At 43.3% G+C, this 17,465-nt stretch overlaps 1 protein-coding gene across 1 annotated transcript in view; it reads right to left on the bottom strand.

The window, feature by feature from the left end:
- The window catches only part of LOC112234946 (ras and Rab interactor 2), a 46,212-nt gene that overhangs the window by 17,826 nt on the left and 10,921 nt on the right, over positions 1-17,465 (bottom strand). The window contains 6 exon segments of the mRNA XM_042303713.1: positions 3,923-3,995; positions 6,874-6,994; positions 7,201-7,399; positions 7,881-7,981; positions 12,547-12,639; positions 14,228-14,450. Of these exon segments, the coding sequence (XP_042159647.1) occupies positions 3,923-3,995; positions 6,874-6,994; positions 7,201-7,399; positions 7,881-7,981; positions 12,547-12,639; positions 14,228-14,311 (671 nt within the window). The 5' untranslated portion in view covers positions 14,312-14,450.

Raw genomic sequence — 17,465 nt, 5'->3', positions numbered from 1 at the left:
CTGGCCACAAAGGTTTTACATCATTCCACTTATGGGGTATTGTTGTATGTTTACTATAAGTTGGTGTCTTGTCATTATTGGACATTACTGACATTACAGTTGTTTAATGTTTCGGTTTCTATTACTCAGTTGAAACAAAGTTCTGACTCTCGCTCTGAGCTGTCTGTCTGCCCAGCTGGCATGAAGCCGGTCTAAAACCAGAAGTGAGAAGAGGGCAGTTGTCACGTTCTGACCCTAGTTCCTTTATTTTGTCTTTGTGTTAGTATGGTCAGGGCGTGAGTTGTGTTGGGCAGTCTATGTTCGTTTTCTAGGTTGTGTTTCTGTGTTTTTCTCCTGGTATGGTTCTCAATCAGAGGCAGGTGTCGTTCGTTGTCTCTGATTGAGAATCATACTTAGGTAGCCTTTTCCCACCTGTGTTTTGTGGGTGAATATTTTCCGTTTCAGTGTTTGCACCATTCGGGACTGTTTCGGTTTTCATTTTGATTCTCCTGTTCTTTTTGTATTTTGTATTCATTCTCATTAAAAGACATTATGGATACGTACCACGCTGCTCATTGGTCCGATCTCTCCTACTCCTCCTCCTCAGAGGAAGAAGAAATCCGTTACAGCAGTTGAGACAAGCTATGTCCTGAGTGCTTACCTCTTACTTAACACATGGTACCCGATAGTAAATCTACAGGTTATGATCTTATGGACAATTTTTTACTTCGCAATGCTGCTCTCCAGACTGCAGCTCCACTGAAATACATATTTAATTGGTCACTGGAAAAAGGGATGTTTGCAAATGTATGGAAGCATTCTAAACTGTGTCCTATTCCGAAAGACAGTAAGGAACCCATTACTCCTGCCAATTGTCAACCATTTAGTCTACTCCCTTCACTCAATAAGATATTGGAGGGTATTGTGAGTAGACAAATATGGGAGAAAGAATGATCTGATTACAGCCAATCAGCATGCTTATCGCAAAAACCATTCCACTACCACTGCATTGGTTGACATGACTGACCAGTCATGTTATGGATAATGGCAGGTTTGTGGGTGTAGTATTTTTAGAGTTTAGTGCAGCATTTAATTTAGTGGATCATGAAATAACTTTGACAAAATTAATGCATTATGGTTTTAAGGAGGTAGCATTGAATTGAAACTGTGGAATACCGCAGGGCAGCTGCCTTGGGCCACTTATTTATTTAATATATACCAACAACCTTCCTTATGCCTTATCTGTAACTCAAGCTACTATATTTGCAGATGATACTACAATTTATACAGTAAGACAATCGGTTCAACAGGTACAGCAAGGAGATTTGGAGAATATCAAGGAGTGGGTTTGCCGGAACAAACTTGTTTTCAACACCAAAGAAAACCAAAGTTAAGTTTGTTCCACTAGGAAAAAGGAGTACAAACTGAGGAAGTGGCAGAAACCAAACTACTGGGAGTGCAGCTAGACAACTGCTTATCATGGTCATCTCAAATAACTCATCTATCTAAAAAAAATATTAAAACAGCAAGCATGATCAGAAGGACCAGGAAAGATTATTTTCTTTTTTTGTGTTTTTTTTTGTTGTTGAATTTTACTCCTTTTTCTCCCCAATTTCGTGGTATCCAATTGTTTAGTAGCTACTATCTTGTCTCATCGCTACAACTCCCATACGGGAGAGACGAAGGTTGAAGGTCATGCGTCCTCCGATACACAACCCAACCAAGCAGCATTGCTTCTTAACACAGCGCGCATCCAACCCGGAAGCCAGCCGCACCAATGCGTCGGAGGAAACACCGTGCACCTGGCAACCTTGGTTAGAACGCACTGCGCCCGGCCCGCCAGAGGAGTTGCTGGTGCGCGATGAGACAAGAATATCCCTACCGGCCAAGCCTTCCCTAACCCGAACAATGCTAGGCCAATTGTGCGTCGCCCCACAGACCTCCCGGTCGCGGCAGGTTACGACAGAGCCTGGGCGCGAACCCAGAGTCTCTGGTAGTACAGCGCCGTTAACCACTGCGCCACCCGGGAGGCCCCTCAGGAAAGATTCTTAAGCAAACAACACAAGCATTAATTGAGAGTCAGGTGAACTACTGTTATGTGGTCTGGGGAAATGCATTAGCAAGTGAAATTAGGAGGCTGCAGATTGCACAGAACAAAGCAGCAAGGATTGTTTTAATAACTTCTTAGGGCTAGGGGGCAGTATTCGGAAATTTGGATGAATGATGTGCCCAAAGTAAACTGCCTGTTACTCAGGCCCAGAAGCTAGGATATGCATATAATTGGTAGCATTGGATAGAAAACACTCTGAAGTTTCTAAAACTGTTAACATAAAGTCTGTGAGTATATAAGAATTGATATGGCAGGCTCAAACCCCAGAAAAATCCATCTGGAAAATGTATTTTTGAGGTCACAGGACATTTCAATGCTAGTCTATGGGATATACAAATACATTTATCCCAGATTGCAGTTCCTATGGCTTCCACTAGATGTCAACAGTCTTTAGAAAGGGTTTCAGGCTTTTTTTTTAAACAAACGAGTAGTTGTAGTTTTTCCAAGGTGTCTCTCATTAGAAAAGTAGTTTTGTTGCGTGTGAATGAGGCGCGCATGAATGAGGTGCGCGCTCTTCGTTATTTATCTTCCCTATTGAATATACTATTATCCATCTGAAATGTCATTGTTTATTTAGATATTAGAATACCTGAGGATTAATTAGAAACATCGATTGACTTGTTTGGACAAACTTTACCGATACATTTTTGGATTAATTTGTATGCATGTTGAATGAGTGGATTACTGAATGAAGCGAGCCAACTAAACGGACAATTTTGGGATATAAAGAAGGACTTTATCGAACAATTGTTGTGTAGCTGGGACCCTTGGGATTGCAAACAGAGGAAGATCTTCAAAGGTAAGTGATTTATTTTATCGCTATTTGTGATTTTTGTGACGCCTGTGCTGGTTTGGAAAAGTATTTTGATGTGGGGCACTGTCCTCAGATAATCACATGGAATGCTTTCGCCGTAAAGCCTTTTTGAAATCTCACAATGCGGTTGGATTAACAAGAATATAAGCTTTTAAACGATGTAAGACACTTGTATTTTCATGAATGTTTAATATTACGATTTTTGTATTTTGAATTTCGCGCTCTGCAATTTCATCGGATGTTGTCGTGGTGGGACGCTAGCGGGACACCTAACCCAAAGACGTGTTTTAAGGTGGAGATATGGTTCTTCTGTTGTAGTCATGCGCAATGCTCTTGGTTGGTCATCAATCAACAAGATAATTGAAAAAAAACATGCTTATTTTATTTCATAATATACACCATTTAAAATGGCCAAACTCTATTCACAACGGTATTCAGTTGGTAAGAGACAGACATTCAGTAAATACTAGAAATAGATTGCCCACCATCTAAGTGTTATCCAGACAGAAAAGAGAAATAGGCAAAATAACATTTTGATTTAGAGCAATAAAGAAATTGAATAATTTAACTGAGCAAACCAGAGAAACCTTTCTATATATAAATGTTAACAATACTTTAAAACCATTTAAATATAATGCATAGGAAAGTTGTGCTGGACTACGGTAGAGGAATAATCAATATATATTTTTAGACTGAGTATTTATTGGGTCAATATGTTAGTGTATTATGTCTGTTTGTTATATGTGAAAATGTGTTCATATTATAAATTGTATTTTAATGTTTAAAAAAAAATCAAATACTATTATTTCCACCATCCATTTCCATGCAGTTGCTGTAGCTCTCACTGCAGTGGAATGGCAACAGAGGGAGGAATGACGGGGGGACGGAGGGAGTGGGGATAGGGTGCGACGGAGGGAGAGGGGGACGGAGGGAGTAGAGAGAGAGAAAGAGAAAGAGAGAAAGGGAGAGAGAGAGAAAGACAGAGATAGAGAGAGAAAACTTTGAGAACATGACTGTACCTGCTGATACAGTAGAAGGCCACCAGGCGAAACAGGTCTGCAAAACTGATCCCAGATCCTTCCAGAGAAAAGGCTGCAACCAGGGGAAGAACACAGAGAATACATCAAAACTGTTCAGACTTTATTACGAGGTACAGCCAAATCTAGTCTTGGTTAGCTTCCATCTTGAAATACAGTATATGAGGAATTTCTCCCAATAGTTCTATTAGGTTAATGTCCATTCTATTATAGTACTTAGCAGGCATGCCCATTACATTTCATTCTAAGTAGTTGGATATGCTAGTTTGGACATTGAAACATTTGAGGCTAAATCCAACCCACATTCAAAAGGCCAAACCAGGCCAGGGAAGACACTTTATGTTGACATTCAAAAGGGGAAAATTCCTAGACATCCAACGTGCACATCTGGTATGTCATCATTCATCTGGTATGTCAGCTACTACTATCGCATTACTCATGCAGTTGTTTTGTTGTAACCCCAACGGTGCAGTAAAGTACCAAAACTGTACATGTCTCTCGAAAGAGAACACACCCAATAGATAATAGGCAAATGCTACATGACATTTTCCCTAAAATAAATACAGTGTGTGTGTGTGTGTGTGTGTGTGTGTGTGTGTGTGTGTGTGCCTGTGTGTGTGTGTGCCTGTGTGTGTGTGTCTGTATCAAGGCAGTACTGTTTTATGATCAAGATTAGCACTTTGAGCAATGTGAGAGAGAGTCACATTTTTCAGCAGTGGTGGAAGCGTGAAACAAGTCAAAGGAATCATCTATGGAACGCAAACATAAATGAGAGAGTGTGTGTGTGTGTGTATGTATGTGTGTGTGTGTATGTATGTGTGTATGTGTGTATGTGTGTGTGTGTGTGTGTGTGTGTGTGTGTGTGTGTGTGTGTGTATGTGTGTGTGTGTGTGTGTGTGTGTGTGTGTGTGTGTGTGTGTGTGTGTGTGTGTGTGTGTGTGTGTGTGTGTGTGTGTGTGTGTGTGTGTGAGTTTTGAGGTAAAGGCAAGATGGGACATGGTTAAAGGTACACTACCGTTCAAAATTTTGGGGTCACTTAAAAATGTCCTTGTTTTCCATTAAAACATACATGAAATGAGATGCAAAATGAATAGGAAATATAGTCAAGACGATGACAATGATGATGATTTTTAATTTAAATAATAATTGTGTCCTTCAAACTTTGCTTTCGTCAAAGAATCCTCCATTTGCAGCAATTATAGCCTTGCAGGCCTTTGGCATTCTTGTTGTCAATTTGTTGAGGTAATCTGAAGAGATTTCACCCCATGCTTCCTGAAGCACCTCCCACACGTTGGATTGGCTCAATGGGCACGTCTTACGATCAAGCTGCTCCCACAACAGCTCAATAGGGTTGAGATCCGGTGACTGTGCTGGCCACTCCATTATAGACAGAATACCAGCTGACTGCTTCTTCCCTAAATAGTTATTGCATAGTTTGGAGCTGTGCTTTGGGTCTTTGTCCTGAAATTGGATCCAATTAAGCGCCGTCCACAGGGTATGGCATGGCGTTGCAAAATGGAGTGATAGCCTTCCTTCTTCAAGATCCCTTTTACCCTGTACAAATCTCCCACTTTAACAACACCAAAGCACCCCCAGACCATCATATTGCCTCCACCATGCTTGACAGATGGTGTCAAGCACTCCTCCAGGATCTTTTCATTTTCTTTAAAACATTTTTAGACTGGTATGTCCATAACCCTTTTATCCAATCTTCCTCTGTCCAGTGTCTGTGTTCTTTTGCCCATCTTAATATTTTCTTTATATTGGCCAGTCTGAGATATGGCTTTTTCTTTGCAACTCTGCCGAGAAGGCCAGCATCCCGGAGTTGCCTCTTCACTGTTGACGTTGAGGCTGGTGTTTTGCGGGTACTATTTAATGAAGCTGCCAGTTGAGGACTTGTGAGGCATCCGTTTCTCAAACTAGACATTCTAATGTACTTGTCCTCTTGTTCAGTTGTGCACTGGGGCCTCCCACTCCTCTTTCTATTCTGGTTAGAGCCAGTTTGCGCTGTTCTGTGAAGGGAGAAGTACACAGTTTCTTGGCAATTTCTCGCATGGAATAGCCTTTATTTGTCAGAACAAGAATAGACTGACGAGTTTCAGAGGACAGTTCTTTGTTTCCGGCCATTTTGAGCCTGTAATCAAACCCACAAATGCTGATGCTCCAGATACTCAACTAGTCTAAAGAAAGCCAGGTTTATTGCTTCTTTAATCAGAACAACAGTTTTCAGCTGTGCTAACATAATTGCAAAAGGGGTTTCTAATGATCAATTAGCCTTTTAAAATGATAAACTTGGATTAGCTAACACAACGTGCCATTGGAACACAGGAGTGATGGTTGCGGATAATGAGCCTCTGTACGCCTATGTAGATATTCCATTAAAAATCAGCCGTTTCCAGCTACAATAGTAATTTACAACATTAACAATGTCTACACTGTATTTCTGATCAATTTGATGTTATTTTAATGGACAAAAAAAAGTAATTTTATTTCAAAAACAAGGACATTTCTAAGTGACCCCAAACTTTTGAATGGTAGTGTAGGTGACCTATGATTACAGTCATGGTATGATTCATTGTATCGGCTGTTTGTTGTCTGAGAAATACACAGCTGGGTGAATTGAAAACATGCTGAGTCATGCATCTGTTGATAAACTATGCACAGTAGCTGAATGTGCTATAAGTAAACACTCCTTTTGCAAAAGACAATTCATCATTTGGTTTAGGTACCAGCCCGGGTCGTCATTGTAAATACAATTTTTTTTCTTAACTGAAATGTTAGGATAAAGGTTCAATTAATTGAATGACTAGGCTGTTTGTTGTACTATAGCCAATCAGGAGTGTTAGCTGGGCTTTGGGACGTCACTGCTGGATGAATAGAGGTTTAGTAAAACAAAATAAATAGTCTGCACGCTGTTCCATTATGACACTCACTGTACTGACTCTCTCTGACAGGGAAGTCACAGACGCCGACTCCTCCTGAGGCGTCATCATCACTGACCCTTAGAGACAGAACTTTCCTCTGAAGAGAGGATGACTTCCTCACCAGGAATACCTGGACAGGAGAGAGAGACAGACAGGCTCATTAAGGGTTGACCTTTCAAAGAGTCACATCAGTGACATCACTAATCCACATGTTCACACCTGTCCATCAGCTTTAATCACCTTTTCTGTTCGTATTCGAAAAATGATCATTTACAAGCCCGACAATAACAACGGTCATACTGTGACCTCGTGACTCTTGAACCTTGACCCTCTCACCCCTGGAGGCTGCTGCAGCAGTATATGTGTGGCCTCCGTGTCACTGAGAGTGAGCAGGAGCCACACGGGGTGCGTATGCCTCAGTCTGTCCAGCACGCTCATCCTCCTACGCAGGGAGTCGTACCCAGAATCCCTTTCACCACTGGTGCCAGCACAGGGCGAGGACTGGAGGTAAACCCCGCTCAACTCCCCCTCCAACCTGATAGAGAATGAAAGGGAGAGAGAGACAGGGAATATATGTGTGTGTGTGTGTGTGTGTGTGTGTGTGTGTGTGTGTGTGTGTGTGTGTGTGTGTGTGTGTGTGTGTGTGTGTGTGTGTGTGTGTGTGTGTGTGTGTGTGTGTGTGTGTGTGTGTGTGTGTGTGTGAGTGAGTGAGTGAGTGAGTGAGTGAGTGAGTATATGTGTGTGTGAGAGAGAGAGAATAAAAAGAAAAAATAAGGCACTGTCTCCATCTTCTGGTGAAAGAGGATATGATGCAGTGTTCCACAAAGGACAATTTAGGATGTGAATAGTCACGCAAATAAAATGTAGTCTACTATCCCTTTCATTTGCCGCACTCAAGGCTCCCCATCACTAAATGTCTTATATTCAAACATTGACAAAAATGTGTACTAAGAGTCCCAATAAGATAAATAAGCAAGAAGAAGAGGATGAAAGGAGGAGAGGAGGATTGGACTTACCCCTGTAGAACCATAGGGTATGGGTCTCTGTCCTCTGTTGGGGAGGTCTGGACCATCTCTTGCTTCAGCTCCCCTATCTCCAACGCAAACGTGTCTATCAGCTACACACAGAGGAGGAGAGAAAGAGAGGGAGTGAATGAGTGTACATGGGAGAAGGAGAGAGGGACTAGGTCAGAGACAGAGGGAGAGAAGGAGGAGAGGGTGAGAAAGTGAGAGCAAACTAAACAGATTTTGTGAGTAAGATGGAGAGAGAGATAGAGAGTGATCAAGGTGAAGGTAAAGAATGAAAACAGACATTGAGAAAGGTTGAAAGTAAAATGAAAAGAGAGAAGTAGAGAGAGAGAAAGCAAATGGAGAAGTGTCCCTCACAAACAGATAGGGAGGCACAACATGAAAAAGCCAGGAGCAGGGAAATAGTTAGTCACTTTTCCTGTGTATACCTCACTTCCCTCCTTGGGACAGGAAACACATCGACCTAGCCCCCCCCCACAAAATAAACACGTTAGTTAACAGGGCTAAAAGTCTCCTAATCTAATCCTTATCAAGGGAAGCGTAAACATCTGGAAGATAGCTAGCTATGCTAACACAATTTGCATCCCAACATCACACCCTATTCCCTATGTAGTGCACTCCTTTTGACCAGGGTCCTTTTCCCACTACATAGGGAATAGGTTGCCATTTGGGATGCAAGCCAAGGAGAGGGACAAAGAGGAAGGAGGAAGTGACTCAGGCCAACAATGTTTGATGGATACACCTCTATCTTAGCTGACAGGCTATTTCCATAGTGAAGATACATCTGCCCCCCGCATTGGACTACAATGACATCAAAACTGAATATGTTGTTGCTTGTCAAACTATATTTCTAGGGTTTGACACCATGGGTCCATATCAATAGTCTTAAGAGGCTTTCTCTCCTTGTCTCAATTCCTCCTTTCAGGACAAGTAGGCTTTTAAGGTGTTTCTCTCACTATTTTGTGTTTCTACATTAGTTAATATGAAGATAAGGAAACAAGGAAAGAAGAGAAGCCTGTAGGTTCTTACCAACTGTGTTACATAATCTGACCACTAGGTGGAAATATTTCCCACACCACAGACCCCCTTTGTTCTGAGTAGAAGTTGCCAATAGTCACAGATCTAGGATCAGCCTACTGTTTCCCAATCCTATCATGAACGATTGGTGGGGAAAACACAAAACTGACCCTAGATCAGCTAAGCTATTGCACTTCCCATAGCTGCACAGTCCAGACCACTATAACCACTAACCACTAACCACAGACCACTGGTTCCCCCTGTTACTACACTATAACAGGGACTATGTGGAGCCAGCTCTGTCTCTGTCTCTGGTGGTCTGACATCTTTTAAAACGTTAGTCAGCTAAGACAGAGCTGAGTATAGTTCTAAACTGAAGAGAGACAAACAGAGAGCGAGAGAGACAAAGAAAGACATAGAATGACAGTGTCTGAAAGAGAGAGATAGAGAGAGGGAGAGAGATAGAGAGAGGGAGAGAAAAAGAAAGAGGGAGAGAGAGAGAGAGACAGAGAAAGAACAAGAGACTCTGAAAGAAAATTAGACAGGGAGAGAGGGTGAGAGAGACCCCTCTCCCAGAAAATTAGACAGGGAGAGAGGGTGAGAGAGACCCCTCTCCCAGAAAATTAGACAGGGAGAGAGGGTGAGAGAGACCCTTCTCCCAGAAAATTAGACAGGGAGAGAGGGTGAGAGAGACCCCTCTCCCAGAAAATTAGACAGGGAGAGAGGGTGAGAGAGACCCTTCTCCCAGAAAATTAGACAGGGAGAGAGGGTGAGAAAGACCCCTCTCCCAGAAAATTAGACAGGGAGAGAGGGTGAGAGAGACCCCTCTCCCAGAAAATTAGACAGGGAGAGAGGGTGAGAGAGACCCCTCTCCCAAAAAGTGCCCTGCTATGGAACTAAATGGCAGCATAAATACAGGCCCTGTTTCAGCCCAATGACTTTTATAGTGGAACCACTTATATATTTTATTTAGCGAAAACAAAGTCCCTTAGCCAAGCGATTGCTTCCGGTCCTGCTGTGTTGAGGGTGAGTAGGCCTCCACTGAGTTTGTAGATTGGACAGACTTCAGAAATGTGGTGCATGGTTTGCTCCACCCCACGGGCACATGGGGGCTTGCTTTAATGCCTCTGTAGTCATCAAGAGCATTCATGGACACTGGAACTAAACACCTCCCTCTGCAACTGGATCCTGGACTTCCTGACGGGCCACCCCCCAGGTGGTGAGGGTAGGAAACAACACATCTGCCATGCTGATCCTCAACACAGGTGCCCCTCAGGGGTGCGTACTCAGTCCCCTTCTATACTCCCTGTTCACCCATGACTGCACGGCCAGGCACAACTCCAACACCATCATTACATTTGCTGATGACACCACAGTGGTAGGCTTGATCACCAACAATGAAGAGACAGCCTATATGGAGGAGGTCAGAGACCTGGCCGTGTGGTGCCAGGACAACAACCTCTCCCTCAACGTGATCAAGACAAAGGAGATGATTGTGAACTACACAAAAAGGAGGGACCGAGCACGCCTGCATTCTCATTGACAGGGTTGCAGTGGAGCAGGTTGAGAGCTTCAAGTCCCTTGGCGTCCACATCACCAAAAACTAACATGGTCCAAGCATACCAAGGCAGTCGAGAAGAGGGCACGACAAAACCTATTCCCCCTCAGGAGACTGAAAAGATTTGGCATGGGTCCTCAGATCCTCAAAAGGTTCTACAGCTGCACCATCGAGAGCATCCTGACTGGTTGCACCACTGCCTGGTCTGGCAACTGCTCGGCCTCTGACCGCAAGGCACTACAGAGGGTAGTGTGAATGGCCCAGTACATCTCTGGTGCCAAGCTTCCTGCCATCCAGGACGTCTATACCAGGCGGTGTCAGAGGAAGGACCTAAAAATTGCCAAAGGCTCCAGCCACCCAAGTCATAGACAGTTCTCTCTGCTACTGCATGGCAAGCGGTACCGGAGCTCCAAGTCTAGGTCCAAGAGGCTTCTAAACAGCTTCTACCCCCAAAGCCATAAGACTCCTGAACATCTAATCAAATGGCCACCCAGACTATTTGCAATGCCCCCCTCCCCCTCTTTTACACCACTGCTACTCTCTGTCATTATATATGCATAGTCACTTTAATAACTCTACCTCCATGTACATATTACCTCAACTACCTCGACTAACCAGTGCCCCCGCACATTGACTCTGTACCGGAACGCCCTTTATATAGCCTTGCTATTGTTATATTACTGCTGCTCTTTAGTTACTTGTTTAGTTACTTGTCCCTTTTCATTCCTTTCCAACTGCATTGTTGGTTAGGGGCTTATAAGTAAGCATTTCACTGTAAGGTCTACCTGTTGTATTCGGCGCATGTGACTAATAACATTTGATTTGGCGAGGCATGGGATGTGGACAGTCCTGAACCTATTGAGGGTGGACCACTCCTTCCCGGGGAGGTTGAAACTACTGGTGCCCAGGAATATGCTGAGGAAAAATAACGCATATCCTTCCCTCTCTCTCTTTATCTATCTTTCTCTCTTACTCTTCACCCACCTCCTTCTTTCTCTTCCCCCCCCCCATTTTTATCAATCACATCACATTGGATACAATGCTTTTTCCCTCTCTCAGTCGCTCTCTCTTTCCACCTCTCTCTCTCGCCACACAGTCTGTCTCTCTCTCAGGAGGGTTGTGTCCAACAACAATGTCGTCATTAACTCTAGCTCTTTAATGAGTGCAGATTCGGAGGTAAGCGATTCTCTGCATGGGCTGAAGTTAAAGCCATGATGATGGAGTCAATGGGGAGCTATGTTGTTTTGACCTACAGAGAGAGCTTTCACTGGGGCTAGGGAGAGTGGAGAGAGGGAGAAAGAGAGAGAGAGAGAGAGAGAGAGAGAGGGAGAGAGAGAGAGATAGAGAGGATAGAGAGACAGAGGGAGAAAAGAGATAAGAAGAGACAGTACAATCTCACGTCTATCTGTCAGTGTATCCATTCACTCTGTAAGCCTCCGTAACTCTTTGCATCACACATCCATAACCTCGTCTCAATCCTCTGTTTACTGTAGACACCTTATGTAAAGGTTATCAACTGAAGCAACAGTATATGGCTAAATACACAACAGTTGCAGTATAAGGCATCCTTCTATTACCGGATATATAGCGGATAGCCCACTGCAGTCATGAAGATTGGATAACAGAACGATTATGACATGACGATTGGATAACTCTCAGAGGCAGTTAGTGTGGTCTGACTAAAGAGGGAGAGATGAAGGGAGAGGATACTGATGGAAGAAACAGCAGCATGAAACTAAGACACAGCGGAACGGACCGTGCTCATTATGTCTCTAGGAATAGACAGTGTTCCTAAAACAACGTCATGAAAGGGTTTAACCGGAGGCTGCATAAAGGGCTGACAACTACTCTGTGTGTGTGTGTGTGTGTGTGTGCGCGCGTGCGTGTGTGTGTGTCTTTGTATTGTATGGTTGCTGTGTGTGCATTTGTCATGATTCCAACGACTGCAGCAGGCATTGTTCAATCCTCACACTCTCCATCTGTCCTCAACTTGAGCGCTATTACACTATGTGGCAACATAAGATAAACCTTGGAACCAAAGTAAGCTAACGGATAAACATAAGAGTAAACTTAACTTACCTTAAAGAAGCTTCCTCTCCTGTCCGTATGACAGTCTGGTCTGGGCAGCGTAGCAGACATGCTTAGGTCTGAGGCTGTGAGTCCATCTGAGACCTACACCCTCGGAGAAAAGGGTACGGTTAGGGTACAGTATTTTTCCCTGGGTTACAAAAATATAAAATTTACCTTCAGAGGTACACATATGAGCTCACATGGCACTGTTCGGTACCTTTTAAGGGTACATGCGTGGATAATCTAGTATAATGGTAGCTTTTAGGGTACATGTGCGTTTAATCTAGTATAATGGTACCTTTTAGGGTACATGTGAGGATATTCTAGTATCATGGTACCTTTTAGGGTACATGTGCGGATAATCTAGTATAATGGTACCTTTTTATACAATCATCGGAGGTATGGCTTAGTGGGGCGTGGTTTTCAGTTAGTTATTTTTGGCCACCCGTGATTGGAAATGTTGTACCAGTTTAAGTGGTCTGTGGTTATGTTAGTTCAAGTGTGAGCATGTCCGCTGCCAGTTCTGAAGTCTTTATAAAGACAACAGAAACGCACGCGACAATAAAGAGCTGTAATTAATATTGTAGCAACCTTAACCAAACACTGAGCGACCTTGTCAATAGGTATCACTTGGCTTACTGGTTAAGGTGTTGGCTTTGCAGTTGCTGGACGCAGGTTTGAATCCCGGTCGGAACAACCCACCGAATTCGCTAAATTGGTGTCAGAAGTAGGATGGCGGAGAGGCATGTACACATGAGGGCCTTGGTATAGAGAAGTGGTACATTTTTTTCCACTTAAAAGGAACAAACGGCTTTGTCAGTGTGGTGGTACCCTAAAAAGGCAGATTTGTATATTTAGGCTCTTTTAAGATACAAACTGCAAGACTCCAATTACATACCTACAAATAATGGATCAATAGACATATCTTACAAGGTACCACTACAGTGACAGGCGTTTGTACCACTTTAAGTACAATTCAGTACTTTTTTTCTGAGAGTGTACATGGAGTCAAGCACAAACACATACAGTTGGTGGTGGGGTTGATGGAAATTCAGTTTCTGGCCACATTGAGAGAGCAGACAGGGAATTGTTGTTGTTGTTCTTCTTATAGGCTCTACCTGTCACGTTCACTGTCTTCAAACTCCCTGTCATAGATGAGCCAAGGCGCAGCGTGCATGTAATTCCACATTTTTTTATAAACTGAAACCTTCACAAAAACAACAGATAAACAGAAACCGAACGTGACGCAACCGTGACGCACACAAACACACACAAAAAATAAATAATTACCCACAACATTAGGTGGGAAAAAGGCTGCCTAAGTATGATTCCAATCAGAGACAACGATAGACAGCTGCCTCTGATTGGGAACCACACTCGGTCAAAAACTCTAAGGTCAGGGCGTGACAGTCCCCCCCAAAGGTGCGGACTCCGGACGCAAAACCAAACTCTATAGGAGAGGGTTTGGGTGGGCATCTATCCTCGGTGGTGGCTCCGGTTTGGGACATAGCCCCCTGCTCCGCACTTCTGTGGAACCGGACCGTGGATCATCGCCGGAGGCTCTGGATTAAGAACCCCCTCTGTCTCTGTCTCTCTGATGTAATACCATCACCAACATCCCCTTGTCTTATCTCGTCCCGTTCTCTCTCTCATCTTTGTACTCTCTCTAACAAGAGTAACCTTCACTTACCTTAAAGAAGCTCCCACTCCTGTCCATATGACAGTCTGGTCTGGGCAGTGTAGATGGCAGCGTAGATGGCAGCATAGCAGCCATGCTTAGGTCTAGACGGCTGTGTTTAGGTCTAGACGTCTGTGTTTAGGTCTAGACGTCTGTGCTTAGGTCTAGACGTCTGTGTTTAGGTCTAGACGTCTGTGTTTAGGTCTAGACGTCCGTGTTGACGTCGGCTGGAGTCCTATGGGGTCAAACAAACAGACAGCCAGATTAGCTGTGGTGAGACTGGAGAAAATTCCATCTATGGCCACAGCAAGTCAACAAATTGCAGAGGCTAGTAGGACAGTATCAAACTCCTTCCCTCTCTCTGTCCCTCTAGCTAGCTGCTTTCCCATGTCCTTTCGTTTAATCTATTTTCCAGCAATTACAGCCATGGTTCCAACATTGTTATTCCACTCCTTTTTCCCATGGTAAGTTAATACAGGCTGTTTGGCCTGTTTCAGTCTTTCAATGAACCTTGATGTACCCTTGATGTTACAATAACTTTAATTTCCTCTCCCATAGACCAAACAAGGGCATTCATCAACAATTTTATCTGCGCAGGTTAGCGTTTTGTCATGAATCTTGTTCTGGAGGCAGCTCTGCAGAATGGTCACTAGCTGGCACAGCTATAAAGTCATAAAGTCTGATTTTAAACCTAACCCTAACCTTAACCCAGTATGGTTAAGTGCAGGGTTAAAACATTTGAATTCAATCACTTTTTGACAGCATTCCTTTTGATTTAAACTAAACTTTGTCTGTCATTTTGTTTTACCTCAATTATCAAAATATTTGTAAACTGTTGTAGCTTAGACCATATTTTACACCATCTGAGGTTTTTTCTGTTTTGCCTGCCATCAGTTGTGACACAACATGCTCTTAAATCAGGGATGGTGTCATATTTTGGCTGAATAATGTATTAAAATGGTATTAAAATAAAAACCTCACCTTTCAAATAGTACCACAAAGATGGTTGGAGGTCCACACATCAGAGAATGTTGTCTTGAAAGGTAATATCTGTTATTATTATTATACTGTAAAACTTCCATAGGAAACCTTTTGAAATCATAGAAATATAGACAATATAATAGATATGACCATTTAAGTTGACATTTGACAGTGGGTGGACCGGCGGTCATCTTTGTAGTAGTAATTAGTAACTCAGTCATCAAGTTTGCAGAAGACAGAACAGTAGTGGGCTTTATTACCAACAATGACAAGACAGCCTACAGGGAGGAGGTGAGGGCACTCGGAGTGTGGTGTCAGGAAAACAACCTCTCAATCAACGTCAACAAAACAAAGGAGATGATTGTGGACTTCACACCCCTATCCACATCGAAAGGACAGCAGTGGAGAAGGTGGAAAGTTCCTCAGCATAAACATCACAGACAAACTGTTATGGTCCACCCACACAGACAGTGTAGTGAAGAAGACGCAGCAGCGCCTCTTCAACCTCAAGAAGCTGAAGAAATGTGGCTTGTCACCCAAAACCCTGACAAACTTTTACAGATGCACAATCGAGAGCATCCTGTCGGGCTGTATCACAGCCTGGTACGGCAACTACACCCCCCTCAACTGCAAGACTCTCCAGAGGGTGGTGCGGTCTGCACAACGCATCACCGGGGGCAAACTACCTGCCCTCCATGACGGCTACAGCACCTGATGTCACAGGAAGGCCAAAAAGATCATCAAGGACATCAACCACCCGAGCCACTACCTGTTCACACCGCTACCGTCCAGAAGGCGAGATCAGTACAGGTGCATCAAAGCTGGGATACTGAAAAACAGCTTCTATCTCAAGGCCATAAGACTGCTAAACAGCAATCACTAACTCAGAAAGGCTGCTGCCGAATTTGAGACCCAATCACTGGCCACTTTAATAATCATTAGTCACTTTATACAATGCCACTCTAAATAATGCCACTTTTATAATGTTTACATATCTTTCATTCTCGTTCGGCCATCGCTCATCCTTATGCTTATATGTACATATTGTCATTCACCCCTTTAGATTTGTGTGTATTAGGTTGTTGTTGGGGAATTGTTAGTTTACTTATTAGATATTACTGCACTGTCGGAACTAGAAGCACAAGCATTTCGCTACACTCGTATATACATCTGCTAACCATGTGTATGTGACAAATAACATCTGATTTGAATTAGAAGTTCAAATGTCAATTCAATTTCAATTTCAATGGTGTACCGGCTAAACTGCAGTGGTCTGAAGGGATAGGTCCATTCTATGAAATATATTTCTATGATTGAAATGACATCAATGATCATGACACCCATAATCTATGATTTAAATTGGATAAATCTCAACTGAAACTTTCTGAGCACTTCCACAATGGGCAAATATGTATGGAAGGTTTCGTTCAAATCAAAAGGGGTGCTGTCAAAAAGTGATTGAATTCAAATGGATGTACCCCACTGCTAACCCTAACGCATAACCTTAATAACCAAAAAGCTCATTTTAGAATTTTTTACAATACAGCCAATGTTGACATTGCAGCTGTCCCATCTAGTGGAAATAATCCAGTTCTGCCTCCAGGATAAAATTCTTCCCAATAAATGTTAACCTGCGTTATCCCAAGGCATGCTCACACCTAGGGCTGCAAGACATTACTCTTCTGTGTGTGTGTGTGTGTGTGTGTTTGTTTATTTTGGAGAATGAAAGTGTGTTTGTGTACGCACAAAATGTGTATGTATAGTGGAGGGGTGTTATTGGAGGCTGTAGATGAAAGGGGACAGTTGTGCACCCCTCTCTCCCCCGATCTCTCTCCATTCTACGCTGAAGCCTTTAGCAGAACCCCTGCCCTCTCTCTTCTCTTTCTCTCCTCTCTCTCTCTCCTCTCTCTCTCTCTCTCCTCTCTCTCCTCTCTCTCCTCTCTCTCTCTCTCTCTCTCTCTCCTCTCTCCCTCTCTCTCCTTTCTCTCCTCTCTCCTCTCTCTTCTCTCTCTTCTCTCTCTGGCAGCAGTTCAGTGAGATGTTCTATTCACTTTCATCTCCAACAGGAAGGAAGTGATCCCCCAGAAAAGAGAATAAAAGAAACAGAGGAGAGGAATGGAACGGCCTAGTTTCCTGTCAGATAACACAGTACTGGCAGGAGTCTCTGTGGTAAGACATTCTCAGCTGGAGTTCAGCAGATTTAATTGGGAACTTATTCATCAGTTCTGCACGGTGTTGTGTGCAGGGTAATGGAGGCTTTTAAGTGTGT

The sequence above is a fragment of the Oncorhynchus tshawytscha genome, linkage group LG02 (genome assembly GCF_018296145.1).
Source record: "Oncorhynchus tshawytscha isolate Ot180627B linkage group LG02, Otsh_v2.0, whole genome shotgun sequence".
Lineage (NCBI taxonomy): Eukaryota > Metazoa > Chordata > Actinopteri > Salmoniformes > Salmonidae > Oncorhynchus > Oncorhynchus tshawytscha.
The sequence above is the reverse complement of the archived record's forward strand: the minus strand, read 5'-3'. Positions and strand labels throughout refer to the sequence as shown.